The sequence below is a fragment of the Aphis gossypii genome, chromosome 2 (assembly GCF_020184175.1).
Source record: "Aphis gossypii isolate Hap1 chromosome 2, ASM2018417v2, whole genome shotgun sequence".
Lineage (NCBI taxonomy): Eukaryota > Metazoa > Arthropoda > Insecta > Hemiptera > Aphididae > Aphis > Aphis gossypii.
In genome coordinates, this window is record NC_065531.1 from 19,520,975 (window position 1) to 19,539,275 (window position 18,301).

General features: G+C 26.0%; 1 protein-coding gene and 2 long non-coding RNA genes across 3 annotated transcripts; 1 reads left to right on the forward strand and 2 right to left on the reverse strand.

Moving 5' to 3' along the window:
- The first annotated feature begins 2,200 nt into the window (after positions 1–2,200).
- LOC114129572 (uncharacterized) lies at positions 2,201–7,545 on the forward strand. Its single transcript, XR_007604173.1, has 8 exons — positions 2,201–2,842; positions 3,958–4,195; positions 4,268–4,506; positions 4,776–5,005; positions 5,603–5,720; positions 7,049–7,127; positions 7,236–7,302; positions 7,367–7,545. It is a non-coding gene; the product is annotated as an uncharacterized LOC114129572 (long non-coding RNA).
- Positions 7,546–7,968: 423 nt separating this feature from the next.
- On the reverse strand, positions 7,969–12,999 carry LOC114129570 (26S proteasome non-ATPase regulatory subunit 4). The gene is made up of 7 exons (XM_027994355.2): positions 12,829–12,999; positions 11,419–11,559; positions 11,238–11,349; positions 10,043–10,198; positions 9,753–9,971; positions 9,568–9,685; positions 7,969–8,667 (listed from the first exon to the last, which is right to left on the reverse strand). Exons 1-7 carry the CDS (start codon positions 12,852–12,854, stop codon positions 8,240–8,242), a joined length of 1,200 nt encoding a protein of 399 aa, XP_027850156.1. The 5' UTR covers positions 12,855–12,999; the 3' UTR covers positions 7,969–8,239.
- A 1,286-nt stretch (positions 13,000–14,285) lies between these two features.
- On the reverse strand, positions 14,286–17,802 carry LOC126550127 (uncharacterized). The gene is made up of 3 exons (XR_007604174.1): positions 17,668–17,802; positions 14,521–14,879; positions 14,286–14,415 (listed from the first exon to the last, which is right to left on the reverse strand). It is a non-coding gene; the product is annotated as an uncharacterized LOC126550127 (long non-coding RNA).
- Between the last annotated feature and the right edge of the window lie 499 nt (positions 17,803–18,301).

Below are 18,301 nucleotides of genomic sequence, written 5' to 3' on the forward strand. Positions count from 1 at the left end.
GGCTGTATCAAAATACTTGAAAATTTAATACAAAGTTCTTTATAAGTTAATCTTATGGTAATTTCAAAATTATAAGACTACATAGGCACAATTATTTTTTTTTATTAGCGTTTTAAATTCAAATATTGACAAAAACCCGTCAAAATCATGAATATTTGTAAATTATTTTGTAGGTATAATTCATAAAAAAAATGTGTATAGGTATAGCTAAGAGTTTAAAATTTAATACATGATTTTCCATAATTTTGTCTTAAATTTTGATGTTTTAATCACTTTTTTCACCGACTACTGGAAATTATATCTTAAGCTGACAAATCATCTCTGTTCAGAAAAATCGTTTTTCATACAGGTACAATTATACCTATTGTTGGATTCAAAAATTTAATACATCCATTATAGTGACCTACTATACAATAGAGCATTACTCACTTGACCACTCTTTTTTTAAATTACATTTGTTGTAATAAATATAAATTGTAATATGGTATTACGCAGTTATGTTCACACCGCGGTGATAGCAAAATAACCACGAAACATGTTCACGAAATAAAACTGATGAGTATAATAAATAACATTCAGTTATAACCTGATCAAATATTTGCCGGTTGATTTTAAATGATAACTTATATAGGTAACAAAATTGTTTCAATATAATATACCAGAGTTTTATATATTACTTAATATCGAAAATAGTTCTGCCCGTTTAAGTGTTAAACAATTAGTATTCACGAAGGTGTGACTAACGGGCTTTTATGTTTATCAAATATTTCTGTTTTCTGATCAATATAATTTTCACGATACTTACATTGAAATAAATATTTTCGAGTAAGGTTTTATTTGATTTAAATAATATAATAATAGATCATCAGTCGAAATAAGACCATAAATTTGGTACAGACTTTTTATAAAATTATTCATCAAAGTACATTTTAAATAATTTAAACAAATTATAATTTATACTATTTTATATCCAGTCTAAATTATTTTTATTGAAATTCGTCATCAAATTCTAATATTGGTATAGACGTAGCTCTTAGTCTCCTACTAATAAACTATTTGCTACGACGACTCACATCGATATAAAATAAAAAGCCGTACAATTAAAATTGCGCCAGAGTAATAAAGATTATATTATTATAAGGAATAATGATTCTTCTTATTTTTTATTTTTATTTTTCAATGTCCTAACCTAAAAACATATTTATTTATGATTAAGAATATTATATAATATAAATTCAGACAGCAGCCCACCGGGAATTTTCCAATTTCTCGATGGGCCAATACTTCTCGTGCTCTTAAGCTTGAATTATTATAAAATATCGTATAATTTACATCAAAACGCATAATATTTCTTAATACTTTTGGCCAGCTTTATTTTTCTTCTCTCTCACTATCATAGTAAGCAGGTTAAAAACTATCTCTACTTAAAGTAACTAACGATGCAAGTAATAGCTACAGTAATAATAGACTTATATGAAAACTATATAAATGAGTTAGAAATCGATTGGTTCATTTCACCAAACTTTTACTTGTTTAGAACTTATTTACTCACAGCGTAATTTCTACTATTACTTCGTAATCCATACCACTATAGCATTATAGTAGTAGGCATTTGTATTTTTTTATTACTATACTATTACTTTATTGTGTTCATCACTACTGATATTGTTTTTACTTATATTGAGTTTCTTCGTTCATTTTAAAGCTGTTAATTTATTATAGTATGTCACTATCAAACCATATATACATATTGATACAACAGTATTTAAATGTAATACCTACATAGAAATTAAATATAGGAGTGAATAATAAAATAATCCAGTTGAATATTGATTAACAAAATTTATTTTAAAATTATTAATTATTATACACACTACAATTTTTTAAATATTTAGACTTATCTTCTACTATTCTAAAATACTAATATAGGTATGTACATACTTATACATAATACTATATAAATAGGTACTAAATTATATTACATCCATGCATCTAGAGTTTGGGAAAATAACTAAAACAATTAATAGAATCTCTCAAACTGATGAAATTTCTATTTAATAAAATAAGCATTTTCATTGCAAATATTTTTTTTTAACACATAAAATATTATTTAATCGAATTAAAAACAATCAATTACCATATTACGTGAAACTATTGGCAACCCGTGTTATTCAAACATTCAGCTAATATTTATATTATGTATAATTTTTTTTATACTATTCGTTGATCAAATTTATACATCTAATAGTTCGTGCTTATTAGATTTCATAGAAAATGAATTTAAGTCACGATTTTGTAAAACCACGTAATTCTTTTCCTATTATTGATACTTTGTTTGTACTTTGTTCTAATTGTATTCTTTACGTTTTAACTTCACTACTACAAACTTCTGATGGCACTTGCGGTGACATATTTTGGTACAGTTTTTGCACTTGTATACTGCTTTATAGGTGTTGCTTTATACATTTTTTTATATCGAAAAGGGAAAGGAGTATTTTTTAGAGAAAAAATGTATGTACTGTAAAAAAATAAACAAATAAACGAATAACCTACCTAACCTTTAAAGCAGTAGGTATACAAGTGCAAAGAATGTACCAAAGTATGTCACCACAAGTGCCATAAGAAGTTTGTAGTATTGGAGCTAAATCGTAAAGAAGAATTAGAACAGATGAAATCAACTATCGAAATGAATAAAAATAAAATCGTTGCCCAAAAAATCGTGCATGAAATAGAAGAAAAAAAAGAAGATGAATTGCAAAATACAGAGAAAGAACAACATAATAAGTAATTTCTACGGACTTACCATGAGCCAAACTCCACCTTAGCTGTAAACATATTACAGGTACACCCATGATTCATACAATTATTATAATAATATGAGCATAATATTGAACATATTTTTCATATTTACAAATAGAATAGTCATACAAATAATAAGATTTGAATACCCTGTAGGATCCCTGTAATAAATTTATCTACAATGTATACACGTCTTAAGTATTTTTGTACATAAAGTCGATCAGTAAATTTATGGTTACATGTTTTTACGATACAACACTTAACATGATACAAAATAATATTTATTATTGTTTTGTGTAATAATTGTACAAAAATAATATAATACACAGTGAGTTCTGTTTATTGTGTACAGGTTTATAGAACCAACCATTTATTATTGAAATCGAAAATAAAAATCCCAAACCAAATCTTATGTTACTAAATTAAATGTTAACCTTTTTTTTTATTGAAAATAAGGCTTCGATAACTGGATCATTAGCCTGCTAAGTTTTACATAAGATTAGTTTTATACATTTTTTTTTGTTTTTTTGTTTTTTTGTTTTTTTTTTTGTTTTTTTTTTTGTTTTTTTTTTTTTTTGTTTTTTTTTTTGTTTTTTTTTTGTTTTTTTTTTTTTTTTTTGTTAACCTTTTATTAGATTAGAATCACCAAGTACTAGCTAATTGAATCGCTTTTATGAACATTCTTATCGTTTTTATGGTATTTGAAACTGATTTTTGTAGTTATAGTATTTTATAATTTATATACAATGTACATTGTATACACATAATTATATACTAAATTTTAAATGATTAAAAATTATTTGTACCTATATCAATTGAATATTATGGATTTCAATTTCAGGCTATTATGAAAATAAAATTAGTAGATTCTTTAGTACAATCGAGTATAGATTGTTTCATTACTTTATTTTAACTTTTAAGAATACGTATAAAATATATAAATTAATATTTTTCCTTATTATTATGGAATCATTAAAAAATTTTTTGTGGCATCAACCTGTTAATAGAACCAAAATTACATAAACCAATGTTATCACATTAAGCAGAACTCTCTGTATATGTATACCCTCTTAAAAAAAGATTAATACAATTCTGCAGATCACGCTTCTAATAAATTTTCGATATCTAAAAATAATTTAATCATAATATTGCTTAAAGGATACACACAAAATCGAATAAAATCCTTTGAGAGCTCTGGAAAATATCAGTTTAGAAGAGAACAAAGATATTTCGATATTATTACTCAGATCTTCAATACAAAACAGGGTTCGATCACTTCGATATTAATGCAAATGAACTGGAAAAGGTTATGAAAGGAGCGGAGTCAAATAAAGCGTTTCTGGAAAAGGATAATTCCATACCGGATACAAGTCTATAGCCTAGGCCAATAATATTTGTGAGTGATGCTATCAAATTATTATAAAAATTGTGGTACACATAACTAATCACTGTTTTTTATGGATAATAGTGGGTGGTTCAACTGTAATTTTTTTCTCAATAACAAAACATTCATACCATCATTGACTCATAGCAACCTATAATGTTTGACGTGAAGAGGAAAGTGCACCCACATGGCCACATGTGTAATTTTTCTATCTTACAGACATAAATATTATAGAACATAATAAATTTACAATCACCCGAATTCATTTAATGTTGTTAGCATTAATATTAAAGTGAATTTATCCATTATTATCAAACTTAAAGGTAAGAATATTATCTATGACATCTCATAGTATTTTAGTAATATTATACAACTTCAGAGTGAATTATAATCGTTTAAATAGTTGTAATATTTAATATATTTATTCACTTTAAAATTATAATATAAATAAAATTGTATAAGATACCATGGAAAATATTTTTACTTTAAAGTTTGTTAATAGGTAAAATCACTCTTAATATTAAAACTTACAATATAATATTATGGATTTTGCTGAACGCAACACTATCGAAATATTTTTATTCTGTTCTAGAATGAAATGTTCTTGGCTCCATTCGATACTATGTCGTGAATAACCTTTTTAAGTTCGTTTACTCTGGGATTTACTTTCGAGTTCATTGAATATTTGCAATTGATATCGAATTACCTTTATTCTTTTTCGGAATGAAATTTTGCTGGTATAGAACTGCTTAATTTATTTATTAAGTAATGTTTAATTTTGGACAGAAGACCGAAGTAGCAAAAAGTTTATGATTTAAAAATGTAATATTTATGTTTATCGAAATTACAAAATATACTATAGGATGCAAAATATAAATAAATTCATTTAACTATCAGATAACTAACAGTAATAAAATAATGTTAATAATGTTAAAATAATGTATTTCTGATGTTATTATTAAAGCTTAATTTATAAAACGGCATGATGTATGGAATAAAATAAACCTCATTTCTGTAAGTCTTAAAAATAATATAAATTTTATAATTTATTATTTATTTTTATTTTTTATATATTTAGAAAAATTATGTCGTACATATAACGTAACCTACGGTATCATCGCTAACGGTGTCTTTTAAGTTTGGAAACTAAATATTTCATTTTTTATTCATAACAACATATTATTATGTTTTAATATAAATCTATTACAGGTTAGGTTATTCATATTCCTCAATCGCCATTAATGGTCAGGCTTAATACCGAGCTAACGGAAAAAACGATGTAAACGATTTTCAAAAAAAATCTCTTAATTTATTGAACAAGGCTATTTTTGTTATTTACATTATTATTAATATTATTGATAAATTTTATTATTAAATTTGGTATAGGTAATAACTAATAACTTTAAAAATAATTTTTAGAAAAAACTAAAGACTTAATGCATGAACGAACAAAAACGGAGTTGGTGTTTAGTGAATAACGACTGCAAAACAATGTATGCCTATATTTATAGAGGTACATACTATATTAGCATTTTAAGTAGGTGCATAAATGTTACCAATTATCATATATTTTTAAAACATGTTGACACATAACATAGAAACATCACATAATTAAAAACTTCAACAATAGTGTGTACATTAAACATATATGTATATACTTAAATATTTAATCAACTGGTCAGTAAATGTCATTTAATAAATTACATAATAGGTGCCTATATCGAATGCAGATGGAAAAAAAGTATTTTTTTTTTCTACTATTTCTAGTAGGTATACAAAAGATTGCTGTTTGGATGAATATTATAGTTGGATACTAAAACAAAGTAATTATATGTATGATATATAAATACATTAAATTAATCAATGTTTTAGAGGTAGGTAGTAGATAATTTAATGACTGAACTCCGTGGCTCTAGTGTTTCAAATTATACGTTTACGTGTAAGCTGAGTGAATTTAATTGGGTTCAAGTCATTTTTGTTTTCAAGAATCGTACTACCTTGTTTATATATATATATATATATATATGGGACCACATTGCGTAGTCGATTGTCATTATATCATCCAAAATATTTTGTTTTTATAATTTAATTAAACGATTTATGGTAATTTTTAATCAGGCACTTATGCAAATGTATATATATTTTTTAATTATTTAAAAATTATAGCTAGGTACCTACTTATACATTATATTTCTAATTATATGATTATTTACTTTTAATTAGCAAATCGTACTTATACTACAATGCTGCGTATATGTATTAGTTAATTAATTTAGACTTCGCTGTTTCTATATTTTTTTTAACATATAGCAGTCGGTGATTTCCAAAAACCTTAATATTAGTTTCAGTTATCATATAGTATTGAACTATATTAATGTGTATCTAACATAATAATGCCATTTGGAAAAAAAAACATCATTTATCATTATAATACTAGGTATGTCAATTGCTATAATAATGTATAATTTAATGAAAAAAAAATGGGGGGGCTTAAGCAACTAGGCCTCAAAGGCCCCTCTGAGTGCACCACATCTAAACACAGGTAACTTAAACATTGAAAATATTTTAAATTTGTTGTATTGAAAATATGAAACGTTTAAGGTTAAATGAGGTTTGGAAGTCGAAACTTTTAAACTTAATTTTCTTAATGAATTGTTGTAATTTTTTGGAAAAACATTTAGTAGATAGTAATAAACTTAGAAAACAAAGCTGATGCTCTATGAAAAAAAAAGATGTTCCAAATTGATTAAAAAAAATACATTTAAAAATGTCAAATTATGTATAAAGACAACCTTGCGGCAGTATACTTGAACAAAAAATTATAAAAATTGCATAAGCCTATAAATGTGGATTTTTCTATTCTAGATGTATCAACAACTATAGTACAATCTCCATCACAGACTACAGTTCCTTGAAATAACACTGGCAACAATAATGTACTAAAGTATGTAATAATTATATTCTACTTATTCATAAAATAAATAATAACTATATTGGATTCACTAATGTATTAAAATAACTAATGAGACTTATGACTTCTATGCTGATTTAGCGGCTGAGCACTCTAAACATTTTAATTGACACTTGACAGAACTCATTTTGACAACAAATCAATATAGGTAAGTACACCTTTATTTATTTTTAACTTACTTAAATCTTACAGTGTTATTTATATGGTTCTAGTCAGATCTTATTGTGGATAATTATTGAGAAATCGTTACTCTAATTTAAATCAAAAAGGCTTCCTGAAATTCATGGCTTTTAAACCATTACTACGATCAAATTTGTAACCACTTGCCCACTTCAATCACTTGATGGGAAGGAATGTATACATAACTATACATATACACAACCTTTTCAAATGGCCACATTAACTCTCAATATTTGCAAGATCACAATCAGTTTAAAGTCACCTTTCATCATCGCAGCTTTTCTACGTCCTAACTCAACACATTAATTTCACTAAAATTCACTTTTATCTAAAGCTACTTCTCAATGCAATAACTAGTCTAATTTCTCTGAGTATCTATTGTCACTTTATAAGTATACCACAAATTACCTATTATTATTTCTTCATATAATATTTTATGCATATTTGTCTTTAGTATTTATTTAATTTCACTTATTAACCTGTTTAATTTATTTAAGAATTCATTTATTTCAAATCAGATTTCTTTCTATTTTATTCAAATGAATAAATTGTTATCATTGTAACACATATTTTAACAAAAAGGACAAGTTATTGTTTAAACTTCAATTATACTTCATAAATAACTAAATACAACTAAGTATGTTAAATTGAAACAATTAAATATTCCAATTATATTTTTATATATAATATTGATTTTATTATTTAGACTAATTAAACATTGTTTAAACTTATGTAAACATCAGACAATTCTATATAATTGGATGATTTGATTTAATACAATTTTAGCAATCAATGGATTCTGAAGTTATTTAATTAGATGTGTTATTAAAAAAAAAAAAAATTATAATAATAAGAAATATAATATAAAGTATAATAAAATATATTTTCCAATTTGTCTTTTACACTTATTTCTTATTGCTTTTATCCTTTTCGCTCTTTTGATCTTTATCCTTTGAATCCTTACTAACAAGACCAACAGCTTGGCGTACAGCATCACTTTGTGAATCAACACCCGGTAAATTTTCCAACACACTTTGAATAAATTCAGGATCAATGACTTCTGAATAGTCTTCTACTTCCATAGCTTCCTCTTTAGATTTAGCACTTGATGAAGATGCTTTTTCTTCAGCTGCCGAATCTTGCATAGACATTTGCATAGCAAATGCTATCTGCTCTTCTTCAGTCATATTATTGAAGTCTACTTGAGATGCAGCTGTACCAGACGGCCCAGAAGCTGAAGCACCAGATCCTTCCTGTACAATCATTGGCTCATCTTCAGCAGTTTCCATTGACATAGCTAAAGCACGTTCCAACATAGCTTCTTCAGTTGGAGCTGTAATAATTAAAGAATATATAAAATACCAAAATCAAGTTAAAATTAAAAAAAAAAACATGTCATTATAGTTATAATGTTAGGTTATAACTTCAGTTTTAATTAAAGTCGGAAAATGTTACCAGTACTTTAATTTCCAGAGGATGCTACACTCACATGTATTGTCTGTTTTACCATAAATTTGCTATAATGTACATTGATAAGACAGAACCAACACATGCGGGTATACCGTCTTCTTAAAGCAGATAGTTTTTATTCTCTTCTATAAATTCTATAAACCAGCATGTAGATTTTTTATAATTGTGTATAAGACAGAGACAATTCTATAAGATATAATGTTCTCTAATATAATGAAATAGAAAATAATGCATTTAAGTGAAATAAGACTTTAAAATTATAAAATATTTAAAACAAATGTTCCAAAAACTGTAAAATATAGAAATATCTAAAAATATTTATAAGACAATTTTAATTTTAATTACAATGAAAATTTTAAAATAGAGTTAGTGTCAATATGCAATAAAGGAAACTAAAAAAATATGCAATCAGACAAATTGTAATCTTAGTAACACTAAATAATTATTTATAAAATGTTCAATATTTTTTTATTTAATGAGGCATGGATAATACAATGCAAAATTCAAAATCTAAAAGACAAAAACTAAGAAAAAAAAATCGTAAAAAATCAAAAGAAATTATAATTTTAATAATTGTTACTTTTCCATTTTGCTCATTGTACGTATCTTATAATTTATTAATTATTATTTATTAGTTATTACTAATGTGACTAACATTATCACAGCTAGACATAATAGCCATTATTGTGGTATAAAATAGGAAGTCAAAGATAGATCTTTACATAATTATCTATAAAAATAATAATTTGGTGAAGTTACTTACTTTCATTAATAGTTTCCGGACGAACAGTTGAAGTTTCAGCACCAGCAGATGAGGCTTGACCTCGGCGGGCTTCTTGCTCCTGCCTAGCTCTTTGTTCTTCCATAGAAACACGTAAAGCCTAAAATAATAATATTTCATATTACAGTATACAATTCTTTTTTCAAGAGACTAGTTTAAAAACTAACTAAAGCTAATTCAGGATCTTCATTAGGATCAACTCCAAATTCATATCCAGTTCCACCAAGACCTGCTCCGCCAGCACCATCTTCTCCTTGAATAACTGGTGATGATACTAATGCTTCAGAAAAATGCGAGCCAGGTGGTACAGCAATAAGATGGCTGCCGCCACCATCTTTACCGTTTAATGTATTAACAAAAGCAGTTAATACATCAGAATTTTCAGCCTAAAAGGAATAATAGTTATTAGCTTTAAAAAATTATATAAAATTCTAAATTAATTCAATTTTATTTTTACCTCTTCGCCAAAAGAAACAACATCCACATTAACTTTTTCTTTCTTAAGCCTTTTAGCTAACTTAATAATTTCTTTTTCATCTAAGCCAACTGGACTGCCAATAAATGCAATAATACGCATTTTATGATTTTTTCCTTGACGATGCTTCAATGCTAACTATAATATTACAAAATATTCGAGATTAAATTTGTTTTTAATTATATTATTTTATATAAAGACAACTATACTATATAATGTAGTAAATTGACTAGTATTTATTTAATTTTTTTCTATAAACTATAAACTTGTTATTTTTTGAACTTATATTTAAGTATTTTAATTGTTAAATGATGTTATTAAATATTATTATTAATATAGTTAGGGATGTCTGATTGTCAGAATACATAATAATTGTAAAATTTATGAAATAATCGAAAAATTCAATAAGAACAATCTAATAAAACTTGAAAACAAAACTCAATTTGATTAAAAAAAAAAGTTTTAATTCAAGCCATCTCTCAGGAGTCGGGACTAATCTAAAATTGTAATTAATCAGATTCTAGAATAAACAAAATTTAAAAAATCATCTTTAAGTCAAAACAATCAAACATATTTAAATATAGTAATACATGTATTTAAATATATTTTAATAGTTATGAGTATAAAGTTTGTAAGACAGAGACAACATAAGCGGGTACGATGTCCTCTTAAATATGTTACTTATGAGAGATTGATTTAAGTACAGTAGAAACTCATTTAACCGTCACTCTGTTATCCATCATTGGCCATTGTTAAAAAGTGCGATCGCGATAAATTTGTTATGATGACTAACGTGGCAACCTCAAACATATAAAAAAAATTTTAATATCAATGCAATAAACGCAATAAATGCGGAGATAACAAACAAATTGAATAGTATTTTTTAGAATGGTATTATTTTTGTTATTACATATTATATATTATTAGTATTTAGTATTTATTGTTTATTATTTTATTATTTTTGTCCGCAAATGACGTTAGTAAAATATATACATTTATTAAAAATTATGTTTTGTATTATTGTATTTGTGTTGACTGTCTATTCGATTAACCGTCTTTATCCCGGTCCTGACAGTGTCCGTTAATCGAGTTTCTACGGTACATATTTTCTTGAATTGAAAAGTTGAATAAGGCATAAGTGTAATACTAAATACTTAATATAATGATTATAAAGTACATGAGCGATTCTAATGCCAGTAGGAAAATTGATGACACCATTGGGTTGTACTTGATGCAATTTTGATAGAATTCGACCAACATCAGCGGTTAAAGTAGCCAATACACGAACACTAAACCAAAAAAAAAATAAACAATTTAACATTAAATTCAATGTTATTTAAAAATCTAGAACTTCATACTTGGCTAGAGTTAAAAGACCAACGTTGTTCTCAGGATTAGAACGAGTCTTAGAAAGACATACTAGGTTGACAGCATCTTGTTGAGCTTGTAGACGGGTAGGTACAAAGTCACCATTGCGCATGTAGTCGCTGTTATCAACACTAAAAACAAATAATTACATTAATTATTATAATGATTGATTACCCTAGTAAAACTATAAATACTTATGAGAATAACTAATTATTAAAGTAAATAAAATATATATAATGTTTGTTAACTTGAAATTTGTAGTAATAAAATACTTTTTAAAGTATGTATGATAAAAATGTTAAAGAAAAAATAATAAATGATTACTGGTAAGGAAGATATTGCTACATTAACGTATTCAAAAATATTTATATGAATCAAACATATATAATAGATAGGTACAATGTACATATATTATAATCTATCATTATTACATTATAACCCTTAAATACCATACAGGAGTTACCCTCACCTCCTTTACAGTATAAACTATAGAGTGCCACAGTCTTTCCCCCGGTTTCAATAATCCTTTCTTGGTGCTAACTGTTCTACACACTATGATAGCATTATCCTTATTCATCGTATAATGTGCGTAAATTAATGAAAAATGAAAAATCTACCTTTCTATCATAACCACCCTGTCTATAAAATGTACTATATAATATGTAATAAGTAATTGGATTTCAATCTCAATGTTTTGAAATAATAATTAAATATTATTGTAATTATCAAGTGAATCAAAAGTAACATAAACACCAGCTATTTGAAACCAGTTAAAAGAAATGGAGAATATGAAACTTGAGGCACCACAAAAGGTGATTATTCAAAGATTAAACAATAGGTAGAAAAAAATATGTTTAGAAAAATATTTGGAGCACTTTACAGTATAGAGTCGAAGGAATATACAAGAAGGCATAATACTATTGTATAAAACATTTATAGGAGATCCAATACTCAATTATTTAATTGAAGTAGACAAATTGAATGATTTGGAGATGTACGTAGAACCAATAGTAAGACGATGAAAGTAAAAAAAAAATAAAAATTACAGGCAAGAGACACCTAGAAGATAGATTCAAAATATAATGGAAAGACGTGGAGAAAATAGACTGAAAATTAATGAAAATGTTCAATTTGAGGCTTATCATAGAGAACAATATAATAGTAGTGGTAGCGAGTAGCCTAACATTTTTAAGCTGCTTGGTTCTTCAAATACATTTATTTAATTGTTCACAAACCTAATATCCAAATATGATTTATAACAGAATGAAGAATTAATTAAAAAAAAACCCGAGATAACTATGAGTTAGTATAAATTTTGTAGTTGGTACGTTAACTATTGCTATTAACACAAGGAAATGAACGAATTTTAATAAAATGCGAATACCACTGTATATACTTACCATATCATAGTACTTTCAAGAACCATTGTGAATATCGCTTGGATTTAGAAATACCGAAATGAACAACTCTGTGAACACTAAACAGCGAGTAAAGTTAATTTTCTAGTTTTAACTTGTGAGTTGTGTGTACAGATTAATGATTATTGTTCCAAACAAACTGCTAACTCATCGAACTGATATCACGATCAGATACCCATCCTAATTCGTGATAACAGCAATTCAATTTTTATGTCATCAGTTGCGCCAACATTAAGATCCAAAAAATCCCATACAAATATCTGAATAATACATTTTTGTTCATCAAAACGAATGCAAGTAATTCCGAAGCAATATTTTGATATATTTTTTTTACAAAATGAATGTTTAACATGCATAATTTGAAAGTACATTAAAAAATATCGCTCAAAACTGATATTGTTCACATTACTGATTAACCCTAATTTTATCATGTGAGGACTTAGTCATTTTTCAGCTGAAAAAAATGATTTACGCAATCAGAAGTTATCTATAACTATTTGAAGTTTACCGTTTATAAACCTTATAATTATGGCCATTATGCCATAAATGTTGACAGTTTACTGTTGTGCATTGTTATCATCTACATAAAGCGCCTTGTGCACTGCGGTTACCATTAAGAGTAGGTACCTACTACAAAATTATTTCAGGGAACCCATGGCTCCTACAAGAATAAAAAAATATTTATAATTAATTGTAGTTAAAAAAACAAAAAAAAACTTAATACCGAAATTGTCTTAGTGCAAAATCTTACCTCCGTGCGTGGTGTAAGTATTATGACATAATTTTTTTTGGGTGGGAGGGGTTGGAAAGGGAGGTTAATTTTTAAATAAACAATTTGAATAACAAAAAATACATACATTTCATAAGAGACTGAAATACTTCCAAAAAAAAACCGGTTGGAAGGGGTGGGGAGGTATTTTCCCCGTCAGTACTGCTTCCGTGTCCAATAGTCACAAATTAAACCAGACATTGTCAAATATTGCTAAAATAAACAGCCGTTAAAATCACATCATAGTTATTGGTTTTTAGATACATTTTCAAAACTACGACAATTATACTAATCAAACTAGGTACACGATTTAAAATTGTACTTAGAAATATATAGACAAATGTTGGCAATTAGGTATCTGCTTATATTTTTTTTATAATATTTTAAATTTTAAAAGTTATGAACATTTTTAAATTGCTATATTACACATTAGGTACCTATAACTCGCTAAACTTTAAAAAGTATTGTAAAAACCTACGAAGGTATAAATATAACTGATAACGCCCTTACCCTCAAGTTTGATCATAGGTCTATTCACTCTAAACAAAATTTGTTTTCTTGAATAAAAATTTGCTCTGTAGTTTTCTAAGATACAGATAATACTATGTATAGCGTAGTTTTCTTAGTATTCGGATCAGGACACTAAAATATTATCAATGGTCAGTTAAACTATTAATTAATAAATTACAAATTTAATTTCGTCCAACTATACATTATAAAACGTACTCATAAAGATGTGACCTAATTAATTTGGTGTCTGAAACCGAACACTTTGTTGAAGGTTCATCATCGGATCATCCCTATAATTAAATGCATGCGCTAATGCTATATTCTCAGTATAATTAATATATTAATTATGTACATTTAAAACTGATCAAATTAAATTTGTATTAACCAATATATACCCGAATTATTACAGCGACGTTGGACCTTTATTATATACGACGCAGCTCTATATAGGTAGCTCTTTTCAAATTGCCACTGATGCTCCACAGGCATTGAAAGTGTTAACTCGCCTGTACGTCAACACGAAAATGTAATTAAGGGCCGCCCTTCGACCATGCCTTGTCACTGCAACTGCCTCTTGCCCGGAGACCTTTCACACCAGCGAACCGAAATCTTTACATAGTTGTCTTGTATTTTCCGAATCGCTAATAACAAAAGCTTGGGCACCGGAACTAATTACATTACCGACTCAGGCAGTCAGACCAATCCTATTATAATACACCATCAAAAGTCAAACCCCTGGTCATGTAATGGATGACTGTATAAAAAAATTAATAATGATATCAAATTGATAACAAAAAACACATCTATAAAAATATATAGGTACTGAAGATTTAATTGGTAATTGATTTATATGGCTATATAAATATAGTTTATATTAAACATTGATTATACACATAATATATATACTTAAACTAGTTTACCCGGTTAGGTTAGGTTTTTCTGCCATATAAATATATGTGTAACTAAGTATTATATTTAAAATTATAAATTTTTCATTATCTATAATATTTAAATTTTATTTTGGATAACTTGAAATATATATATATAAAAAAAAATGTAATAATATGTAATAGGTAATTGTATGATAAAATAAAGTATAGTGATGAGTCTATAATATGGTGATGTAAATATTAATTTTAACACTGTTCGCGGACCAACACAAAATATCATATACAGTGCACACGTCAACTTGCTTAACAAATACTAAATGTGACGCTATAGGGTCTGACATGGTATAAATTAATTGAGAAATTAACATAATTGTTGTTGTTCATCTATTCTAAGTTAGGTGTGATAATAATACGAGAAAATGTTTAAATATAGATAATATATAAATATATATTGCGTATTTATAAATATATAATAGTATGATAAATTGTAAAATAAGTAACTTTTATTTTGTTTCCACGTAATTGTTAGTTTATATCATCTATTAAATTATATAGCTATAGTAATAAGTAATAACTAATAGAATATAACCTAACCAAGCTTATAATCATAATTTATGATATATTAAGTTAACATAACAAGTAATGTGTAAAAGCAGAATGATGAAAAGAGTGGTCAAGTGAGTAATCCTCTACTCTATAGTTTAACCCTATAGATAATATAATGGATGTGTTAAATTTGAATCCAATGATAGGTATCATCGTATACAAATATTGAAGTATACGAAAAACGATTCTGAAAAGAGATGATTTGTCAACCTAGGATATACTTTCCACTTTCCAGTGGGTGGTTATATTAAAAAGGTGGATTATGTTTTTTATGACCTGAATACCCTAAAGGTTAGATTATTTTATAATTATTGAAAGCCAAACTTATGGAGAATCTTATATTAAATTTTTAACTCTCAGCTGCTTCTGCAAAATTTTTTATAGATTTTAACTTCAAAATAATTTGCAAATACTCATGATTTTGACGAATTTTGTCAATATTTGAACTAGCTAATAAAATTGTATCGATATTAATTGTAATAAAAACAACTATAAAAAAAAAAAACGAATATTTCAAATGCCTATAAATACCCTTAAAATAAGAGAAATATTTTGAAAATTAAATTATGTTAAGAATATGCCAATCTAAATAACTGGTGAAATTTTCAAGTATCTATACGACTTATACTTTTTGAATATAATTACAAATATTGAAATTATTTGAGGATAAATCGTTATTGTTACGCGATTTTGTAAAAATTTAAAATTCAGAACGTTCGTAATATATTTTTCTAGAATGACGCTTCGAATTTCACTAGCAATTTGAAGAAAAACCATATTACAATTTATATTTATTACAGCAAATGTAATTTAAAAAAAGAGTGGTCAAGTGAGTAATGATCTGTTGTATAGTAGGTCACTATAATGGATGTATTAAATTTTTGAATCCAACAATAGGTATGATTGTACCTGTATGAAAAACGATTTTTCTGAACAGAGATGATGTGTCAGCTTAAGATATAATTTCCAGTAGTCAGTGAAAAAAGTGATTAAAACATCAAAATTTAAGTTCTTTTCTAATTATTGTAAGCCAAAATTATGGAAAATCTTGTATTAAATTTTCAACTATTAGCTATACCTATACACATTTTTTTTATGAATTATACCTACAAAATAATTTGCAAATATTCATGATTTTGACGGATTTTTGTCAATATTTGAACTTAAAACGCTAATAAAAAAAAATAATTGTGCCTATGTAGTCTTATAATTTTGAAATTACTATAAGATTAACTTATAAAGAACTTTGTATTAAATTTTCAAGTATTTTGATACAGCCAAACATTTTTTATCGATATTTATAAAAAAAAAAAAAAAAAACTTAACTAAAACGAATATTTTAAATGCCTATAAACATAAACAGCATTAAAATAATCGAAATATTTTAAAAATTAAATTATGTACCTACCTAAAGAAACTCCAAATCTAAAAAACTAGTGCAATTTTCTACGATCTATACTTTTAAAATAATTACAAATATTGAAAATCGTGAAATTTTTTTTATAGATTTTAACTTCAAAATAATTTGCAAATATTCATGATTTTGACGAATTTTGTCAATATTTGAACTAGCTAATAAAATTGTATCGATATTAATTGTAATAAAAACAACTATAAAAAAAACGAATATTTCAAATGCCTATAAGTACCCTTAAAATAAGAGAAATATTTTGAAAATCAAATTATGTTAAGAATATGCCTATCTAAATAACTGTTGAAATTTTCAAGTATCTATACGACTTATACTTTTTGAATATAATTACAAATATTGAAAATCATTTGAGGATAAATCGTTATTGTTACGCGATTTTGTAAAAATTTAAAATTCAGAACGTTCGTAATATATTTTCCTAGAATGACGCTTCGAATTTCACTAGCTATTTGAAAAAAAAATTATTGAAAACTCAATGTTGAATTTTTTAACCTTAGTTATAAATAAAAACAATCTTCAATTACAAAATTACTAGCAAAGTTTTGCGATAGTAACATATTTCATGAAAATTTAAATAAATAATAAAAATATTAAAATAATTGTTTAAAGCGTACCTATAGTTAAGCAACCGCCCACGATCAACTTCAAAATGTGTTTAGTCTACGATGAATCAGTTTTTATTGTCGACGTATATTATGAGACAACGGCTCGGTGCTTCGAATGGCCCTGCAGGGTTTGAAGTGTAGATCACAGAGTTCTAACTACGACTGAGTCTTAATCAATAATCTCGTGATTCGAATAGTTAAAATAATAAGATATGTTAAAACGCACCTAACAATAATAACAACCAATAGAAAAGCAGTATAATAAATCAGTAGCTCGCTGATTGGCTGTACGATGCGGAAACCCACAAAATGCCATTTCCAATATTGTTATTGTTTAATAATCATTATCATTGTTATTCATATTATAACTTATATATTATTACGTTATCATATTATTATATAATAATTAAATAATATATTTTCTGGGTGTAAGAATAATGTGAGATAATGTTTTTAGTTTAAGAAAAAAATTGTTTTTACTACCTATCTATAAATATATTTAGGAGAATTTATAAACACCTTGAATTATTATGATTTTTCGTAGATAAAAAATAGGTATGTACACTTTATAGCATTTTATGATCAAAATAACAATAAGACAAAGAAACAGCAACAAAATTTGCAAACAACTAACCCCGGGGGT

Bases quoted from the DNA above. Each gene is read 5' to 3' on its own strand.
- LOC114129570 (XM_027994355.2), bottom strand. From the start codon at position 12,854: ATGGTTCTTGAAAGTACTATGATATG. The intron at 10,199-11,237 runs GTACTTTATAAT...GTAATATTATAG, and splicing joins CTGGCATTAGAATCGCTCAT to TTAGCATTGAAGCATCGTCA. The intron at 9,686-9,752 runs GTTAGTTTTTAA...TTATTATTTTAG, and splicing joins AAGATCCTGAATTAGCTTTA to GCTTTACGTGTTTCTATGGA.